The 19,108-nt window shown below is 45.3% G+C and overlaps 1 protein-coding gene across 14 annotated transcripts in view; it reads right to left on the bottom strand.

Annotated features, from left to right (window-relative positions):
- The window catches only part of LOC126535675 (uncharacterized), a 364,982-nt gene that overhangs the window by 162,667 nt on the left and 183,207 nt on the right, over window positions 1-19,108 (bottom strand). For all 14 annotated transcript variants that reach the window (XR_011895591.1, XR_011895592.1, XR_011895593.1 and 11 more), the window contains exon 14: window positions 15,296-15,517. Coding sequence is in view for 11 of the 14 variants with exons in the window: in XM_050182488.3 (XP_050038445.1) it covers window positions 15,296-15,517 (222 nt within the window). In the remaining 3 variants the exon portion in view is untranslated. The remainder of the gene's footprint in view (window positions 1-15,295; window positions 15,518-19,108) is intronic.

Below are 19,108 nucleotides of genomic sequence, written 5' to 3'. Positions count from 1 at the left end.
TAAAAAATGAAAACCATTCCACTCTGTGAACATGGAATGGCAGCGAAAGCTGCCGACAGTCGAAGCTCTCAAATGAAAAGCAAAGTGGAATGGTTGTGCGTTCCATGAGGATGCACAGTCTCGCCAGTCCCGGCTGCAGGATGTCGATGTATTCCTGCTCTGATTTTACTTGGAATTGGTCCAGAAACTCCTGCATGTCCTCGTACTCGGTGTGTTCCAATGCCGCGTGCATTTCTCGATGGTCTTGAGTGCATTCTGCTTGTACATTTCATTGGGGTTCTCTATGGGCAGAAACGTAACGGTCACCGTCGTTCTCCTGCTGGTGATGAACGGTGCACCGAACTGGCACTTCTTGTTCTTCTTGAAGCACGCGTGCGTGTGCTGGTGGATCTGTGTCTGCTCCTGTTGCAGAACCGACGTCTCTAGCGAAATGAGAAACTCGGCCATGCTGATCGTCTTGGTCATGTTCATGCTCAATTCCTCGTTCAGCGCATTGTTCAGCCACAGTAGAATATGGATGTGCGCGTTTCCTCTCTGCTGAAATTCCAGCCGCTTGAAGAAGTCCACAATGTTGTATGCCTTGAATGGAGACACCTTGTTGTCTTTGAGAATGTTCAGTATCACATCAAACGGTTTGTTGGCGTAGATGGCGCACGCCACGGGTTCCACAGTTCCGTTCTGTCGAGGTAATGAATGTCCTCCACTGATCTACGCACCTCGTCTTTGCCCTGCATTCTTGGACATTCGAGGAGCTCCATCAGCTGATCCCAGTGCACCTCGGACACCACAAGGAACACCGTGGGTTTGCCCAGTTGCCGGGTCATGGCGAAAACTTCTTTTTTCCTCTCCATCCAGTAGTGGACCGTGTTAGGCACACCCTGGATGAACGCCACGTCCCATACATACCTTGAAGTCGGCCCCATCACCGCGAACGTCTAGAAACGTACGGGACAGTACCTGTAGCGCACAGTCCCAATTAATCACGTCTCTCGTTCTTATTACTGAATGGAGCGTTAGCCCATGCCATCTACCTTTCATACTTTGTGGCAAAGTCCTTAAGTCTTCCTAGTTCCGTACACAGATGGTGGTTCCAGAGCCCACAAGGGTATGTGCCATTGAGCTTGGACCCTTTCTGCACTATCAACAGGAGCGGCCTATATGATAATTTTTCCTGTTGCCGGACATGGAAAAAACTACGGAAGGTTAGTCATATACAGCTTTTGCTGTAAAACACTGTGCTCCTGGACTTGTAGCACCATCTCGGTGATTGTACACAAACTAGCATTGCCGTTTCTGTAAGGTTAGTATTTTTACCACATGGAAGGAAATTTTTAAAGGTAGGGTGAAGTGCACTTGGGCGGCCCAATGGCGTTGACATCCAAAACCATGTATGCTCAAATGAAAGCAGTTTTCCTTCGATCCGACGTTGCTAGAAGCCATCTTTCAGACTCTTCTAGCAGTGATGACTCTGACATTGATGCCACATCACTGGAGTTTATATCAGATGAGGAAACTTCAAAAGACCAGAACATCAGCTGTTATCCTCCGGCAAGTTCCGTTTTGACCTCTTGTTTTGATTGATTTCTAGAATTCGTTCAATTGTCCTGTTAGTGTCCAAAATAACATTTTCTTTATTTATAGCGTGTCCACTTCACTTGGGCGAGACGTGTTGCTACCAGCATAAGGAAGGGTGAAGTCTAGCCCTCGGAGAGATCCGGGCATTGACACGGGATGACGCTGTGAAGCGGCTGGCGAGAGTTCCGATTTTTTTTTTTTTTTTTCACCCCTTTTTACGGAGGAGGTTGTTAGTGCTATCTGTGTTGACACCCAACGTTTATGTATGGATGCATATTCTTGACAAATGAGTATACAGTTAGAAAGATGGCTCGTAGAAGCAAGCGACCGCTGTGGAAATGATGAAGTTCGTCGCCCTCCTGCTGTACGTGTACCGAAACTGCAGCGGCAGCATTTCTATAGGAGCACAGCAATTGTTTTCTGGAATTCTCCCATCAAACATCACGCCGACGCAATGTTTCACCTGACTCCTGGCCATGCCACAGGTTTCTGACCCAGAAACCTGCAGCATGGCACTGCAGACAACCTGCAAACAACGGCACTGCTGTGCAAAAACTGGATGTGTCCCGGCCTGTTCAATACATCAATGATTGCTCAGCGACATTTTTCCAGCCATATTGTGAAATTTCAGAGGATGAAAGAATGGTTAAATCCAAAGTGCAGTCTGGAATTTGGCAATACGTTATGAGACAAAGTAGTAAAATGGGGCTATAAGTTACAAGTTCTTGCAGACGAAAAACCGGCTATGCCATCCAATTCATAGTGTATACGGGGAAGTGTGAAAAACCTAGTGCCAATTGGCTGGTCCTTGATGTCATAGTAAATAGGCATTGCAACAAGTAGCTTGACAGTTTCTACACCTTGACCTCTTTGCGTGCGCCTCTTGGAAAGGAAGACTCTAGAGATGTTGAAAGAGATGTTGAAAAGCCAACAGCAGCTCAAACTACTCACTTGTTGTTGCACTAACAGCCAAAGCCATTGGCACAGCAAAAAACGGAAACAGAGCGAGAAATATGGGAAGCATTTGCAATAGCAAAAGAAAAACAGAAGTGCATAAGCCCACTGCCTACCATGCTCATCGAAGCTGAGGTCGAGTTGGCCAGGGCAGACGGGGGCAAGTGAACGCTGCTGTTCCGGCCCGCCGCATCCTCACATGTCGTCACCTTGTCATATATTTTCATATCTCACCCCATCACCCCCCCCCCACCCCCATCACCTCGTATATATACTAAACGACTTGGTAGTTTGCACCACGTATATCCACAATTTGTTCCTTTATGGTCGTCCATTAGCTCTTCTGTCAGTGCAACACTAAGTGCAACACAATCATGACAACTGAAGTAAGCCACTTAAGAGGGCCAGATGCGAGAATCAGAATTAAAACTCGAAGGGCTCAACACGCCATTCAAAAGAAAAAAATCATGAGCCATTCCACTCTGCGAAGGTGGATGACCACTGAAGCTGGGGACGTATTCTGAAATGATCCATTGCGGCAATACTATCGCCTCAGCGATAGTATCGCCATCAGGCGCGCACCAATTGGCTGGTTGAGTAAAATTGATGATGTATGGCCAATTGGCTCATCCAAATTTTCTAAAACAGCCAATCGGCGTGCATCAATCGCCAATGTGATAGTATAGCCGAAAGGGATTGTTTCAGAATAAGGTACCTGTTTAGCACACGACACAGAGGTGACACAGAATTTTTAACAAAGGTACGAACACATTTATTGTCCTGATCAGTGGTCATGGTGACGACAGGTACACACACACGCATTCTTCTATCACCTACTATATCAAATGCATAAGCATTCCTATGTCTACCCATGGAGGAATTGGTCCGTACGATGAATGGCTAAAGGGTTCTTCAGGCAAGTACCCAGGATTCTTTTTCATGGGGGGGCAGCCCAAGGTAACATTTCTATGCAAATGAGGAGGGGGGGGGGTACCTTTGCTAGTAGAAATATTAATAACACCCACCATTCGCCATAAAGATGCATAAACCCACAAAAGTGAAATGAAATAATGTGTATCTCACAGGTACGCCTAGATACATCTTTCATTTACTTGGCAAACAAGGCACTACATCAAATGGACTCGTGCAGGAAAGCAGCACAGGAAGAACACTGCCAAGAACAAGTGAAGAAGCGAAAGTGTAAAATAAACATTTCTATAGTGGAATACAAGTTAAAAAAAAAAAGAAGAAGACACGGCAGTTAGCAACCAAGGAACAAGGACCTCGCAGGGTTGTGTAACTCCGCCAACCAATCACAGAAGCAAAAAAATTGTCATGTGGCCTTTTCAGAATGGCATCGAACTTGATAGCTCTGGAGAGTCTGCTGTTCTCGAAGAGTATTTTCATCGGCAGAAGCAGTGAGGTGCGTAACAAACATGGACAAAGTGTATGGAGTCTGAGCATTTCTCCAAAAGTCTGCGGTACAGTTCATTTCACATCTGAGCCCTTTTCACTCATGAAATGCGGCAGAACTGATAGTTGGGCGAGTTGGTACGAATTCATAGTAAAATATTTAGCGCGCACAATTGACAAGGACACAGTGAAGGGGAACACACGAGCGCTCATGTGTCCCCCTTCACTGTGTCCTTGTCAATTGTGCGCGCTAAATATTTTACTATGAATTTACTCATGAAACTTCACTACCGACTGAAGTGAAACTTGACAATAAATAGTTGCAGTGAAGCAAGCATTTTATTTCAGTTCAATAAAGAATAAGGCTTTCACCATTCCGCTATAATAGGCAAGGAAAACCGTATAAGAACGCACTAATAATGTTATTTTTGTTGTCTGTGCCTTATTTGGGTAACAGGAAAAGTTTGAAGTACGAATTATGTGCAGCCTCGCAGAGGAACAATGACTGGTGGTTGTGAGGGCGTGGGCGGGGCTTCACTGCAGACTTAAGTTGTATCCGACTATAGTAACGTTTTTTATATTAGCTCTGAAAGAATTATAGATAAACATATATTTATGGAACAATCACAGTTCTTTTGGATCCCTCGTTTACTGCTCTACCAAGTGCCAAAAGCAACTCTTATTTTTATTCGGGAAGTTGCGCAACGATGAGTGGCCACCAGTCCCGTACAACCGCGCAGAGCGCAGGACGCCGCTGTTCTAGAGGTTCTGCGCACACTGCAAAAGGTTAGTAAAACACCCACATAAGCACAGCAGAGAAGTGGCTTTGTCAGGCGGTTCGACTGGTAGCTGTAGAAGCATCATTCAAAACATATGGAATTGTTCTCCATTTCTGGCGGCGTTTTCTCTACTTCGTTTTCAAATAGAAGGATGTTGATCTATAAATATTTTCATAAACAACGGTAAAATTTGTTAATTTTTGCTTTTCCTTCCTGTTTGGCTGTTGCCTTGGCTCTCTTCTTTTGTAGATCGCTTAATTTCTCAACTCCTTGAGACTCTTGCTTCCCGTTGACAGTTTTGCACGAAAGGTGCTGTACAATTAGGGAAAAAACAGATAAGGTAACGGGTGACCGTCACGTTGCTTATGGGTTTGAAGGTTATTGCAGGGTTTGATGATGGACGCTGTTTCGCATTATGTTATTTTCCACCTTATCTAACCCACATCGCAGGTATATAGTTCAGGGGATCTGCCAGCAAAGCGGTGAGCCATTACTCGTGGAAATAATGAGGCAAAAGGAAACGTTAAATGTAATTGGCGTTTCCTCCGGCTGCAACTCGTTCCACGAGCATACTGACCAGCTGACTAAAAACCGAATCCCTTTCCTGCTCCCTGGATGAGTCTAAACAAAGAAGGTCGATTTAACGAAGCAACAGCGATGCACGTGACCGTTGCAATAGATGGTGATCAGCTTGAGACATCTCGAGTTAATGGCACGGGCACTGAATCTATGAGAAAACCAGCCTTCCCATTTCAAAAGATTCCAATAACTACCAACATCCAAAAGGAGTGAAAAAGGCAACAATATGTTGACCACTGAATAGCTGCCGTCTTAACATTGACTTGGCGGCGCTTCAGGAATGTGTGAGGAGTGCTGGCATGGTCGGGGAGGGCGCAGGCCCCCCCCTGGGGTTCTTCACCAGGTCTGGCAAATAGGAGCTGACAAGCACAGTGCACACAATGCGCACTGCCGATAGTGTCTGCCAAGTCTCACATTTCCGTGCGCAGCAAAAAGAGCTCAACTTTCAAACCAAACCGTGTTTGCCCTTCTCGCGGGTGCAATGCTCCCAGCACATTTATTGCACAAGTGCGCCTACGCAAATGGCGTCGCTTATAGTGGCACGTGACTGAGAATTGTTCAAGGCAACATCTGTTATTTGTTTTTTCTGCTGCTTCAATAGATGAATTAAGGTTTAGAGAAATAATGAAACCTAAAAACCAAATGTCTGCACGTTCTTGTTTTACTCTGCACTGCAGTGAGAGAGATGTACTCGCATTTTGTCTGCTTGTTCCCACGTAGTGCAGTAGCGCGTGCAGACGTCGAAACTATGCCATTTTCTACCATGCTTGGGATCAGGCTCTGTGATCTGCTTGTGTCTGCCTCAGTATTCGTGCGGCACTCACCCATACCGCCAGTCGTGTGTTGCCGTGCACAGTGCGCAAAATCGTGTGCCATGTGAAACGATGCAAATGCAACGGCTCGTGCGCGATGCCATCAGCGAAAGTGCACTGTAAAAAAAAAAAAAAAAGAGGGCGAGGAAAAAAAAGGGGGCGAGGTGGCGGCTGTGAGGCATGCACCAGCTCTGGTGTGGAAGGAATCTCACTTGCAGAGCCTGGACGGGGGCAAGCAGAGAGAGTGTCATGTTGGTGGCGACGCTTGCCTCCTAAAATCATTGGTTCGCGGCACTAAAACATTTCTATCTTGGCTATTAATGAACCAATTTGAAAAATACTTGCGGTAGAACACTCCCTAAGGACACACAGCAACTTCCAGCATAAAACCAATATTTGCTATGTGGCCTGGTGAGGGGCCCTTTAAGAAATGGCTCATACCCCTGTAAGCAACCCAAAAAATATTACGTACCAGAGAGTTCACTGATCTTGAAGATGCCCCATCTTCAATATTGATAACTAATCCGCTGAAAATGCACATCCAAGTCATGAGGCGTATAAGCTTTTGCGCAGAATGATGCGATTTTGCATCAAATTCGGCAGTCGAGTTGTTGCACACATTTTTTGTTGCCTTGTATTTACACGGTTGTAAGTTCATTACATTACATTCGCTGGAATTACCGTATTTACTCGCATAATGATCGCACTCGCGTAATGATCGCACCCCTGAATTTTGTCGTCAAAATGTGATTTTTTTAATTTCCCGTGTAATGATCGCACCCCGAACTTGCCGCAGCGATATGTCGTGTGCCAAGTCTAGCTAATAATGATCGCGCTTACCATCTGTCGAAAGCTACGCTAACGACTCGTCTGCACGCACCAAACATTCTTAAGTGGATGCCTCATTTCATTACTTTCATCACTTTCCGCACTTCCATGACAAAAAGCGGTACAACCAAACTTTCCTTTATTATGGGTAGGCTTTATAATGGTTGTGGTCAACAAAAACAAAAAAGGCGCCTTTCGATTCTTTTCACCTGCACTCGTGAGCACGCAACAAATCGCGCGCGGCAATGATAGTAGCCACGTTTACACTGATACATTAAAATTGTACCCTATTCATATGTCGACACTTGTAACACAGCTAAGATATTCGCCCAGCCTTAGTGGAAACGTGCCGTGTTAGGATAGTAGTGAAGACAGATGCCGCAGTTTCCGCAACACGCCGGCCATGCGTTTCTGTCACTGGCCGCTAAGCGCGCCCATCTGTTTCTGTCCCCTCAAAGTGGACATGGCTACGTTATTGCCGCAAACTTGCCGATATTAACAATATTATGCATCACTGATACGGAAGAAACTGTTTCAATGCACGTAATGTACTCACGAGAAGAAAAAAAAAATCGCGTTCGGCGCGTTCAGCTTGCTCCGCCGGCCACCATTTTTGTTTTGGTGTCCCGCACCCGCATCCCGCAGCAAAAGCGGGACGAAAAAAAAATTTTTTTTTTTTTCGGGAAATTTAACCCGCGTAATGATCGCACCCCTGAATTTGCGTCAATTTTTCTGACAAAAAAGTGCGATCATTATGCGAGTAAATACGGTACATTCCAGCATGAATAACAAACAATAGACTGACTGTGTTCTTAGATTTTTCCAACGCATTTGAGCGTGTCACTCACTGTCGCCTCATCTCAAAAATATCCGCGCTTCGACTGGATTCATTAACTTCATCTTGGCTTCGAAACTTTCTCTCCTTGCGGCAACAGTTCACTGTTGTTAATAACCACTCATCGCTTATTTCTGACGTTACTTCTGGCGTACCGCAAGGCAGTGTCCTTCGTCCTCTTCATTTCTTAATTTTCATTAATGACCTTCCACAAAACACATCATCGCACATAAGGCTTTTCGCAGACAATTGCATTTTATACCGTACGATAAAAACATCTGATGACCATTTAGTATTACAGAACGACCTTAACCTTGTCAGTTCCTGGTGCAGTACATGGCAGATGACCCTGAACTCAGACAAATGTAAAGTTATGTCCTTCTCGCGAAAACATTCAAACTCTCGCTTTTCTTACGTCCTAAATAACACCGCCGTACCTCCGACATCGTCCTACAAGTACCTTGGCATTGAACTTGCAACTCATCTTTCCTGGAGTACACACATAACAGCTATCTACGCAAGAGCTTCAAAAACTCTGGGTTATCTTCGACGGAACTTGCGTAAATCCCCTGCTACAGTTCGTAAATTAGCATATCAGACTTTTGTTCGCCCACAGTTAGAATTTACGTCATCAGTACGGTCACCACATCAAAATTATTTAGTTGATATGCTAGAATCAATTCAAAACAGAGCATCGCGCTTCATCACAAGCAACTGCGACAGAACTCGAAGCGTAACTAAGTATAAGCAGATATTTCACTCCAGCCACTTGAAACTCGTCGCACGATAAGTCTTCTTTGCCTTTTCCACAGATACGTCCATGGTAATCGACCTCATGTGTTGCCACTTGAAGTACAAGCGCACACGTCACGTTGCCTTAACAATAGCCATAGTTTCAAGGGCATATTCGGCAATACACTGTCATTTAACGCATCAGCACTGCCACGTGCGATAACCGTATGAAATAGCCTTCCTGATAGCATTGCGTGCTGAACAAATTGCGACGCCTTTTGCGAAGAATTGCAAAGCTTCCTGTAGAAACATTGTATAAGTATGTTATTTGACCTGCTTTCCTTCCCTGTTTCTCACATTTGTATTTTTGTATTTTTTGTGTGCATGAGTACATTACTGTGTTTATGCTGTCTAAAGCTTAGGCTAGACAAACATTTTTTTTTAACTTTGCTTTACTTATCTTGCGACTGCCTGTACTGATATTTATATTGTTTACTCCTGTTGAAACACTTACTTTGTGTCCCCCCTTACCCAATGCCTTTAAATGGGCTTGTAAGGTATTTTAAATAAATAAATAAAAACCTGCGGGCGCATTCCACAACGAAAATTTATTAGAAGCTGGCATGGTCACTGGACTACCCGTCTTGTGCCATCGACCTCACCAGTGCTGCCAGTGATGGCTGCTATAGTCCCACAGCACGCTGTCATCCCGCGAAATTCCACATTTGCATACATAAGTCCTCGCCGGAAGCACCCAACCACACACAGCCATCAGGGAGGCTCTATTGACATGTCCGGTAGGCATAAGTTCGGGGTCTTATGCCGCCAGCCACTCGTACTCAGGGCGGAGCAGGTCCTTAAAAGGCAAAGATAGGCTTGTCTCGTGACCATGTCGCACGACACTGGCAGGGACTGATCACACATTTCAGCGATGTGCGCTGGAAAGCGTCCTAACTTCGGCCCACGGAAACCTCTGCACTTGCCGTCACAGGGGAAAATTTTGCTTCGCTGCAGTCGCCACTAGTAAGAAACATCAAACTTGCGGCCCACTGCGCAGTTATTTGTTTCTTCAGCGTAAAGGATGGCAGCCCTCTTGAACGCTGCTGGGAGCAAGTGCCAAATGTTTAGCGGACTCGGAGCACTCGTGACGACTGAGGAAGCACGAAAGTAGCACGTAGCCGGCAGTCAAGTCGAATGCGTCAAACTAAGAGCATGCGCATGTGTTGGTGGGCTAGTTGGTTAAGCATGATTACAAAGACGGCGCCGAATAAAACAACACACGAAGAAGGGGGACACCAGACTTGATCTTTGACAGCAGCTATATATTACTGTCAAGAAATAAAACACTCAGTTGTTAGTGCACCAACGTGCTGTCTCGTGTCCCCCTTCTTCGTGTGTTGTTTTATTCGGCGCAGTCTTTGTAATAATAAGAGCATGCTAAGAGCAACAGGGAAAGAGAAACGTGAGCGATGTCTGCCCTTCCATGAACTATCGTTACTCCCCGCAAGCGCCACTATTCTGAGGCAACGTCGGTTCTGAGGGTGCCGCCGCAAATGGAACAGCGCCACTTCTATGAACTATCAACACCCCCCCCCTATGAGTTATGTGTGCGCTGTAAAACACTCAAACATGTTGAAAAACCCTTCCGAAAAGCGAACAAATGTGTGGGATAGCGGAAAGCTACGGGTAGGGCCATAGCATAAACAAAATTGTAACTATGTTGCAGCTCCCCTGAAATCTCGTTGGTCTTGCCTTTTTCGCGGTGCCATGTTCAATTCAGATTTTCCTATAAAAAAAAAATAGGTCGACTTACAATTGTGTAAATACGGTAGATTTGTCGATGGACACAAAAAATCCTGAGAACTCTAGCATAAACACCTTCACTGTAAAAGTGAGGTTTGCGCACAAATCAAGACGCCGACTACCAGAAGTAATGCAACACGACACATTGCAGTCGCTGCCTGCAGGGCACCACTTTCGGCATTATGGGAGGAGTCGAAGAAAGACGCAGCAGAAAGTTGAAGTGCTTGTAATTAAGGCAAAGCTACGAAACACAGGAATACCTTTTGACCAGTTCTACAAGTCAATCCCAATGCAGACATGTGAAGAATACAGCACTTCAATGCAGCTTTGTTGCAAATGCACAGTTAGAAGGGATCTGTGCAGATGCCGGAAGCACTGCTGGAAATGACCTTAGGCACCAAACACGCAAACTGCATTGCTGGATCCTCCTTGAACACCTCGGTGCAACTATTCGACGCATCTTCACGGACGCTGACGTGCGGTTGGACACGACTGGAAACAACTGCGACACGTCAGGTACAATGGCCACCGACCACGAACGCAAGCTGGGACGGAGGCTGTAAGCGAACCTGTCTGACGCCCCTGCCTGGCGAGAGGCAGCCCCACCTTTGTTCTAAACGTTGATGGCACTCCACACGGACAACATGGTATAGAGTGCTACACTGCAGCAAGTTGCAGTGCCCACCGTCTCGCCAAAGGGCAAGTGCCACAGGTGCAATCTGACCTCTGGCCAATTCTGCACTTGGCCCTGGCTAGCACCATGCATTCTTCGTGCTTGGGCAAGAGATTGTGGTAGAGCATCGATACAGAACTGAACTGCAGCCCCGCTTCATGCAGTGCGAGCTGCACACCTGGGTTCGGCTCTGGATGAGCCAGTTGCTGCGGCTCGTTCACCTCGCGGCCACACTCATCGCAGGCCGCAACGGGTGGGCACGTGCACCATCAGCTTGGATTAGAGCCAAGCCAGCAATGGCATCCATGGGCTTTCTCAGCTGCTGTTATCCCATTCGCGACATACTAGTCATTTATAACACATTTAGCCAAAGTGAAATTTTGTTGCAGTTGGTAATCGAAATGATCGACCTGGCCAACATTTTCCATTTTAAGATCTTAAGTTCAATACAGCTCGGCGTCTACCAATTTGACATTTCCAAATTCCCCGAGTTTTCCAGGTTTTCCCTGAGTGCCTTTGCAAAATTCCCTTAGTGATGCTTTATGTATATGTTATCTGTTTTGTCAAGACGAGCTGAAACCAAATGGCCCGATGCCGTCACTCTCTAGTAAGCATATAATAAAAACTTAAAAAAAAAAAAACGACTTCATCCAATCTGTATACTAAGGAGTAGTGTTTATGTTATTCAAAAATAGAATAGAAGGGAGGGGTTAGTAAAATGCACAGCAAATAATATGTCTCCGAAAAAAATTGCACATGAAGTCGGGCATTCTCAAATACGCATAAAAAGGAGATGCACAAAAAAGCAAATATTTTCGAATATCAACTATTTCTATCAACTGATAGCAAGCTCAGTGGTACCACGCCCGAACATTGTCACAATTGAGATTTTCTCTCAACAGCTCTTTATTCAACCTTAGCTGTCCTGACATATTCTCAGCCCACACACGACGCCTCAGTGTTGTGTTTCACTGCTTTAAAGAGTTTATTTTGGTTTGGATCTTGCATGTCGGCATCAGCCAACACTTTGTTTTTTTAGCTCAAGCTCCTTCAAAACGGCAACAGCACGCTTCTTTTCCCGTTCATTCCTCAATGCATAGGTCCTTCCTCTTCTTGTCCTCCTTCCGCCACTCCTTCGCACCACGGACCATTTGAAGCATCTTCTTGGTCAGTCCACGTCCAAGTTTTCGAACTCCTTAGGGGCCGCGAAAACGTTCGGAAAATTGGCCAGTTGGAAAAAAATAAATGTATGTCATTTACTGCCCTTAAGGGCTCAATCCGCCACAGGCACATTCGAAAACGCTCTGAAGGCCTATCAGTACACGTATTAGGCATATCGGTGCTCGTACTGTGACAGGAAATGCCGGGTGCACGCTTGTATAATTAAGGAATACATACTGTGACCAGTATGTATTCCTTAATTCTTCCCCTAATTTTATCCCCAATTCTTCCCTGGATTGGCAAGAATTGGGGATAAAAGTTAATGGAGAATACCTTAGTAACTTGCGATTCACTGATGATATTGCCTTGCTTAGTAACTCAGGGGACCAACTGCAATGCATGCTCACTGACCTGGAGAGGCAAAGCCGAAGGGTGGGTCTAAAAATTAATCTGCAGAAAACTAAAGTAATGTTTAACAGTCTCGGAAGGGAACAGCAGTTTACAATAGGTAGTGAAGCACTGGAAGTGGTAAGGGAATACATCTACTTAGGACAGGTAGTGACCGCGGATCCGGATCACGAGTCTGAAATAATCAGAAGAATAAGAATGGGCTAGGGTGCGTTTGGCAGGCATTCTCAGATCATGAACAGAAGGTTGCCATTATCCCTCAAGAGAAAAGTGTATAACAGCTGTGTCTTACCAGTACTCACGTATGGGGCAGAAACCTGGAGGCTTACGAAAAGGGTTCTACTTAAATTGAGGACGACGCAACGAGCTATGGAAAGAAGAATGATAAGGTGTAACGTTAAGGGATAAGAAAAGAGCAGATTGGGTGAGGGAACAAACGCGAGTTAATGATATCTTAGTTGAAATCAAGAAAAATAAATGGGCATGGGCAGGACATGTAATGAGGAGGGAAGATAACCAATGGTCATTAAGAGTTACGGAATGGATTCCAAGGGAAGGGAAGCGTAGCAGAGGGCGGCAGAAAGTTAGGTGGGCGGATGAGATTAAGAAGTTTGCAGGGACAACATGGCCACAATTAGTACATGACTGGGGTGGTTGGAGAAGTATGGGAGAGGCCTTTGCTCGGCAGTGGGCGAAACCAGGCTGATGATGATGATGATGATGACGACGACGACGACGACGACGACGACGACGACGACGACGACGACGACTGTGTCCAGTGGCAATCTCCCCTTCCCATGCTTCACCAAGTAACATTTCTGTACGGAGGCAAAGCTGACTTTCGGGAACCGGCATTATGCAACGCACCGTGCTTTCCAAGCTTCTAATCCAATCGAGAGTACTGCAATGCCTCAGTCCATGCCATTGCTGACCAGCAGCGAATTCTTTCAATAAAAAACACGGCAGCAGATGGCAAGAAGCTTCATAGCGAAGGTCGAAGCGGCTAGGCCTAGCAGTGGTAGCTACGGGTGCCAGTGGATCTCCGTGCGAGAGCGCCGGTTTGAGGCGGTGAGGTAATCAAGATGGCAGTAGTGGTGGCTTTGAATAATGCTGTTTTGGACCTGCGGTCTTGGCAAAATGACCGGAAAATCGGACGGCGAAGAGTTCTTGCGTCCGAAATTTCGGACGTTCTGATACATTGACTCTATGGGGCGTGTGGCGATGCCGCGAAGCCGTCCAAATTATCGGGAATCTGAAAAGTCAGTCGTTAACTGTACACTGGCAACTCCTCCAGCCAACGACAGGGCGTCAAAGACGATTCATTACGATTCCTGTCTGTTACTTGAGCCAGCATTACCGTGATTTTCGACCCTTGCAATAACACTACAGCTCATTTTCCTTGATAGAGGCACAAATTTCCCGAGTTTTCCCAGAGTTTTTCCAGACTACTCAAAATCCCTGAGAATTCCCGGTTTTCCTGGTTGGTAGACACCCTGCAGCAACCTTAAATGCTCGAGCAGGCAAAGAGAATGTCAGCTCACAGTAAATCTAAGCTCTATAAAAAAAAAGGGCCTAGTTAGGCCTGGTCACCCATTTCTCACGTTCTTAAGTGCATGTACGGTGAAACCTTGCTAAACCCGAAACTCGCTAGTTGCCCAGAGCTTGGAAAAAGTACATACTAAACGGTAGTACAGCTTAACCGAAATAGCACGAGATCACCCACTTATCAGTCAAAAATGGAACTCTGAGTGCGATGAAATGGGAAAAAGACATGCAGTATTTATCAACTTTGCGCGACAAAAGTGTTAACTTTGTTTCATGCCACAGCAACCTAGCAGCGACGACAGCAGCCTCAAACTTGCTGAAGCTGCAAGCCAGCTTTTCAACCAGCCCCCTCATCTCGGCGGCCACTCGCACGGCGAATTCCTCGTTGACGTTGCATATCCTCCGTGCACAGGCAAGGTAGCGCTGTAGAAGTCAAGGGCACCTTTTTCATAGCAGGTTGCTGCTCTCATTGCGACGAATGCATTCATGAGGATGACGTAACCTGCAGCTTCTGCCACTGTTGGGCCTGAATCACCCGTGCTGTCGCTTTCCGTGTCGTCGTCATCACTGTCGCTAGTTGACACTTCGGCATCAACAGAGGCAAGGATGACGAAAAGTCTAACCTTGTAGCCGACATCTCTTCATGGTCGCAGCAGCGCTCCCGAGCAACTTCTTTGCATTCCAAATGGCACGCACCGTAGTCAACGGTAGATCCCTGTTGCGTGCCAACGCCGACTTCATTGTCCAATTTTTCTTCTATGCTGAGCGCCCGCCGTCTTTTTTATCTGAGCTTCAGCATGGCGCGAGTCCCTGTTTGCACGATGCCACAACGCTCTCTGGCACAGCGCCGAAACGATGATGTGGCTTCACGTGCAAATGCACAGGGCACTTGGAGGCCGTTGTTCCGGTCTCTGAGGCTTGTTGTTCTGCCGGCCTGCCCGATGGAGACGATGCACTGCCGTGTTTGCGCAACGAAAAGTGGAAGCACTACGTGTTAACCGATACGTACGCAATAAGCTGGTACGGTTTATGTGGATACAGAACACATTATGTTCAATGGTCTCCGAATCATGGATTTGACTTTACTACTTTTAAAACGTAACTACTGTTTAAGTGGGTACGGTTTAACAAGGTTTTACTGTACTGTCACACACTCGAATAAATTTCAATGTGAAAGATGGCGGCAGTGGGTACTGACCTCCTTGTCAAGCTTGGCATTGGCCTGTGCAAGCTGTTGCAGGCGCTCTGCGTCTTCCAGGGCTCCACTGGTTTGAGACTGTGTAGAGGCAGACGGCGGCTGGTGGTCGCCCATGCCTCGTTGATGCTGCTGCTGCTGCTGCTGCTGTTGCCTCTTCTGCCACTGGTGCACTTCCCTTTCAAAGTGCACCAGCCACTCGGAATGGCTTAGTCTAGCGTCAACCTGCAGACAAACAGTCAAGCTAGATTAAGAGATTAGGCTTCTGTAATAACCAATTGCCATTCGTAGCAATGACGAAAATGAAAAATCTGGGTGGCGCCCCGGTTGACGACCACTCGGCCACTTTCGTGCATCAAAACTGGCCGATTCGCAGAGAGCGGCGCAGAGGAAGGTCATGCGGAGGTTCAAAATAAGGAGCAGCAGCAGTACCCTTGGGGGCAATTTTGTACGCAACAAAGCGATATTTTGGCACACAGAAAATGATGACAGCATTCTATGGATTGCGCCAAAAGTTTTGCACTCAAATAAGAACCCATAATTGTTCTACACCCACAAACCTCAGTCTGCTTTTCGAAAAGCATACATTTTTCTAGCACGAATACAAGCCTCGAGTTGCTTCAAATGCATTGATGATTGCACAGATGTAGTCTATGTATAATTTACTCCACACTTTTTCCAATGTGCGACGAAGAGCAGCCAAACTGCCATGAAAAGTAGAGAAGACTGAGCTTTTTAACCCAGACCAGACATAATAGTCAAGCAGATTTAGATTTGGGCTCTTCGGGGGCCACATTGAGGAGGGAATAAAATTGGGTAAGTTTTTAGTGTACCACTGTTGCGCCACCTTCGCATTGTGAACGAGCACGGAGTCCTGTAGCTACGTCCACTGATGGTCCACAGGCAGGTACCCTGTTTTCAGGACCAGATAGGCTGTGCTTTGGCTCCCTGTTCCAACCAGCTGTACATTTCCATCAGAAGTGATTGCCTTCAAAACCATCACCGATTGCGGGCGAGGAAGTCTTCACGAAATCTTTCCACTGATGCCAGCTTTTTTCAAGGCTTTTTGTCAATATTCTATTGTTTAATGGTTTAAAAACTGCCTGATACTGAATACTGCCTCGTCTCTGAAGAGAATACTGCGTTGGCATGCCACGCTGCCAAAGCGTTTGAGCAGGTCTGTGCATCTTATGACCCTGGTGGTCTTTCCTGTGCTCTGTGAGCTTTCTGAAGCTTGCATTTTTGCAGCTTCTCTTTCACAATTCCTTGGACAGAACACTCAGAAATTACTTCAGTTTGGGCTTTTCTAGAGAGTGCAGGAACTTTTACCACACCCTGTAGTTGAATAATGCATCTATCTCACACAGCAATGTTTTCATTTAGTGTCCCTCCAAAGTTTAGTGTTGTGTCGCATGTTACATACTTTTTCTAAACCAGCTGCCAACTGAAAACAGCCTTTAATTCAACCAACCCACACACATAATTGCGCACTGATGGTGCCCTCTGTTGACAGCAACATAAACCTTATACAGAGACACCTGGTGTCTGTGTCGGTGACTCGCCTGAAGCAAGTACGTAATGCACAACAAGATTTAGCAATGATTTAAGCGTACATCCCACAGATGATGTGTCATTACTCTTTCAGGCCTAGTAGACAGTCTAAAGATGCTGTGGAATGCACTCTGAACAAAGCAGATAAACCTGCTCAGTCTCTGTACCCCGACTCAGAATTTCTTAGAAGCACAGATAAGGCTATGAGCCTCTGCACAGAGGTCAGTACTGTACACGTTCATAGGATCCCTTCTACAGTTCTGTGTCATTTGCACTGTACCGCTATTTATATTTATATTTATACCACTAAGCCAAATTCCCTCGGTTTAACAAATTCCGTTCCTTATTGCATCTCTTCCGTCCAGTGTGTACGACTGGTGCACTCAACAGCCTAAGAGACACGAACAAAAACGAAAAAAGGAGAAAGTATCTTCCTCTGCTATGCGCAGTGTTTTATAAATTCTGCTGGAGCACTATTATGAATGTCACGAAACACAAACACTGCCAGGATAAGTGCAGCAAACACTCTGCAAGGCTACCTACTCACTTGTCCAATGCTACAAGAGTGAGTTTTGGTATTTTTCTCTCGGGTGAAAATAAAAATAAATGATTTCATCACCAGACTATTCACCAAATATTTACGGAGCACTGACATATCCCATGGTTCAGAAATTAGCACAATGCTGATCGAACGTAAATATATGCAAATAAAAATATCTTTCTACCTTCCTTACATTGAATTGGCCAAGATCAAGCTAAAGCTTGCTGTGGGCAAAAATAATTTCCTACCACGGTGAATGTTTTCGAGAGCACAGGATGCTCCGCTGCAGGATGACGAATGGTGTCTACTGCAGACAGACAGAATGGATTTGTGGTCGGATTCTCGATTAGGTGCCACCAACTGTACAAGGGTCTTGGAGACAAAAAAATCCCTAAAGACATCTATCTTTCAATCCTGGTATTTTTATAATTTTCATTTCATGACGCACCTGCAAGGCAGGTGCCAGGCAAAACTTAGCTTAAAGGGCAACCCCGGCGATTTTTCATTGTCCATAGATATCGATAAAATTTTGAATATATGTTCTCTTTTGCCCTCCGATTATCTGCGCCAAACTATATGGCTGCAAGTTTTTTAGTTTTCCTGAAAATGAATTTTAAAGATTAGTTGCGTGCATGACTCATGAGTTTCTACTGGCCACCCTTTGTTTGGGACATCCGAGACTACACCACCACTGCCATTGAAATCCTCACTTAAATTGCCCGTCTAGTTCGGAAACTCTGTAAAAGTTCCCTGTGTCGTCAGGAGACATCACAGGCTTCGCTTCTTCGGCATTAGGGCCAAGTGTACTGGATGTTTAGCACGCATTTTGTGTATTTACATTATGGTAATATAGGATTTGACGTCATCGACTCATCGTGCCGTCACACGAATCAGCTACCCGTTTCAGTCTGTTTCGCTTTCTCGTTTGCTGGTTATTTAAAATTATTGATGAATTTCTAAGCAAGTTGAATCACCCTACCGGTGACAGGACTGTCAATGCCATTTGAAAATGACATCCTCTGTGGTTCTTAAAGAGTCCTTTAAATTTCTGGAGTGGCACTGGGTCCCTGCTACTCATTCAGTTCTCTCCATATATATATTTTTTTCCATGATTGCAGACGAGCTGGAGAGTGCATGAAAACTATAATATAGCATTTAAATACACTTCAACCTTTAAAGATCTTGTAGAAATCAACAAAAATTCACATTTCTACAAAGTTGCAACCTTGGAATTTCATAACTTCAGTAAAATACAGATACAAACATTTAAATGCCAACTTGCACTCAGGAACAAATCTGCTTAATTTTATCTTTCTTGCTGCAGTAGGTTTTCTACAGATCCCATCGCAAATCTTTAACAAAGAAATTTTAACATGATCTTGGATTGTAGTGCGAAGTGAACAAGGACACAGAAAGGAGCAGACAGGACGAGCGCTAACTCTCAACTAAATTTTTATTAGAACGAAGAACACATATATATAGGTGATTGCAAAAACCACAGCATAAGAACGTGACAAGGTAAAAAAAAAAACCATCAAACAAAAATTCACTAAACAACCCTGATGCATCACATTTAGCGTCACATTGTTTCAATTGTGGTTGTAAACCTTTCTATGAAGACACAAAAATTCTTTCCAGACACAAATGCCAAACCACACGGGAAATAATCGAGGCATTTCACATCAAAAGATTAGGAGACACTTGCGCTAGCCATGCATCGTTGT

This window comes from Dermacentor andersoni, chromosome 7, assembly GCF_023375885.2.
Source record: "Dermacentor andersoni chromosome 7, qqDerAnde1_hic_scaffold, whole genome shotgun sequence".
NCBI lineage: Eukaryota > Metazoa > Arthropoda > Arachnida > Ixodida > Ixodidae > Dermacentor > Dermacentor andersoni.
The sequence above is the reverse complement of the archived record's forward strand: the minus strand, read 5'-3'. Positions and strand labels throughout refer to the sequence as shown.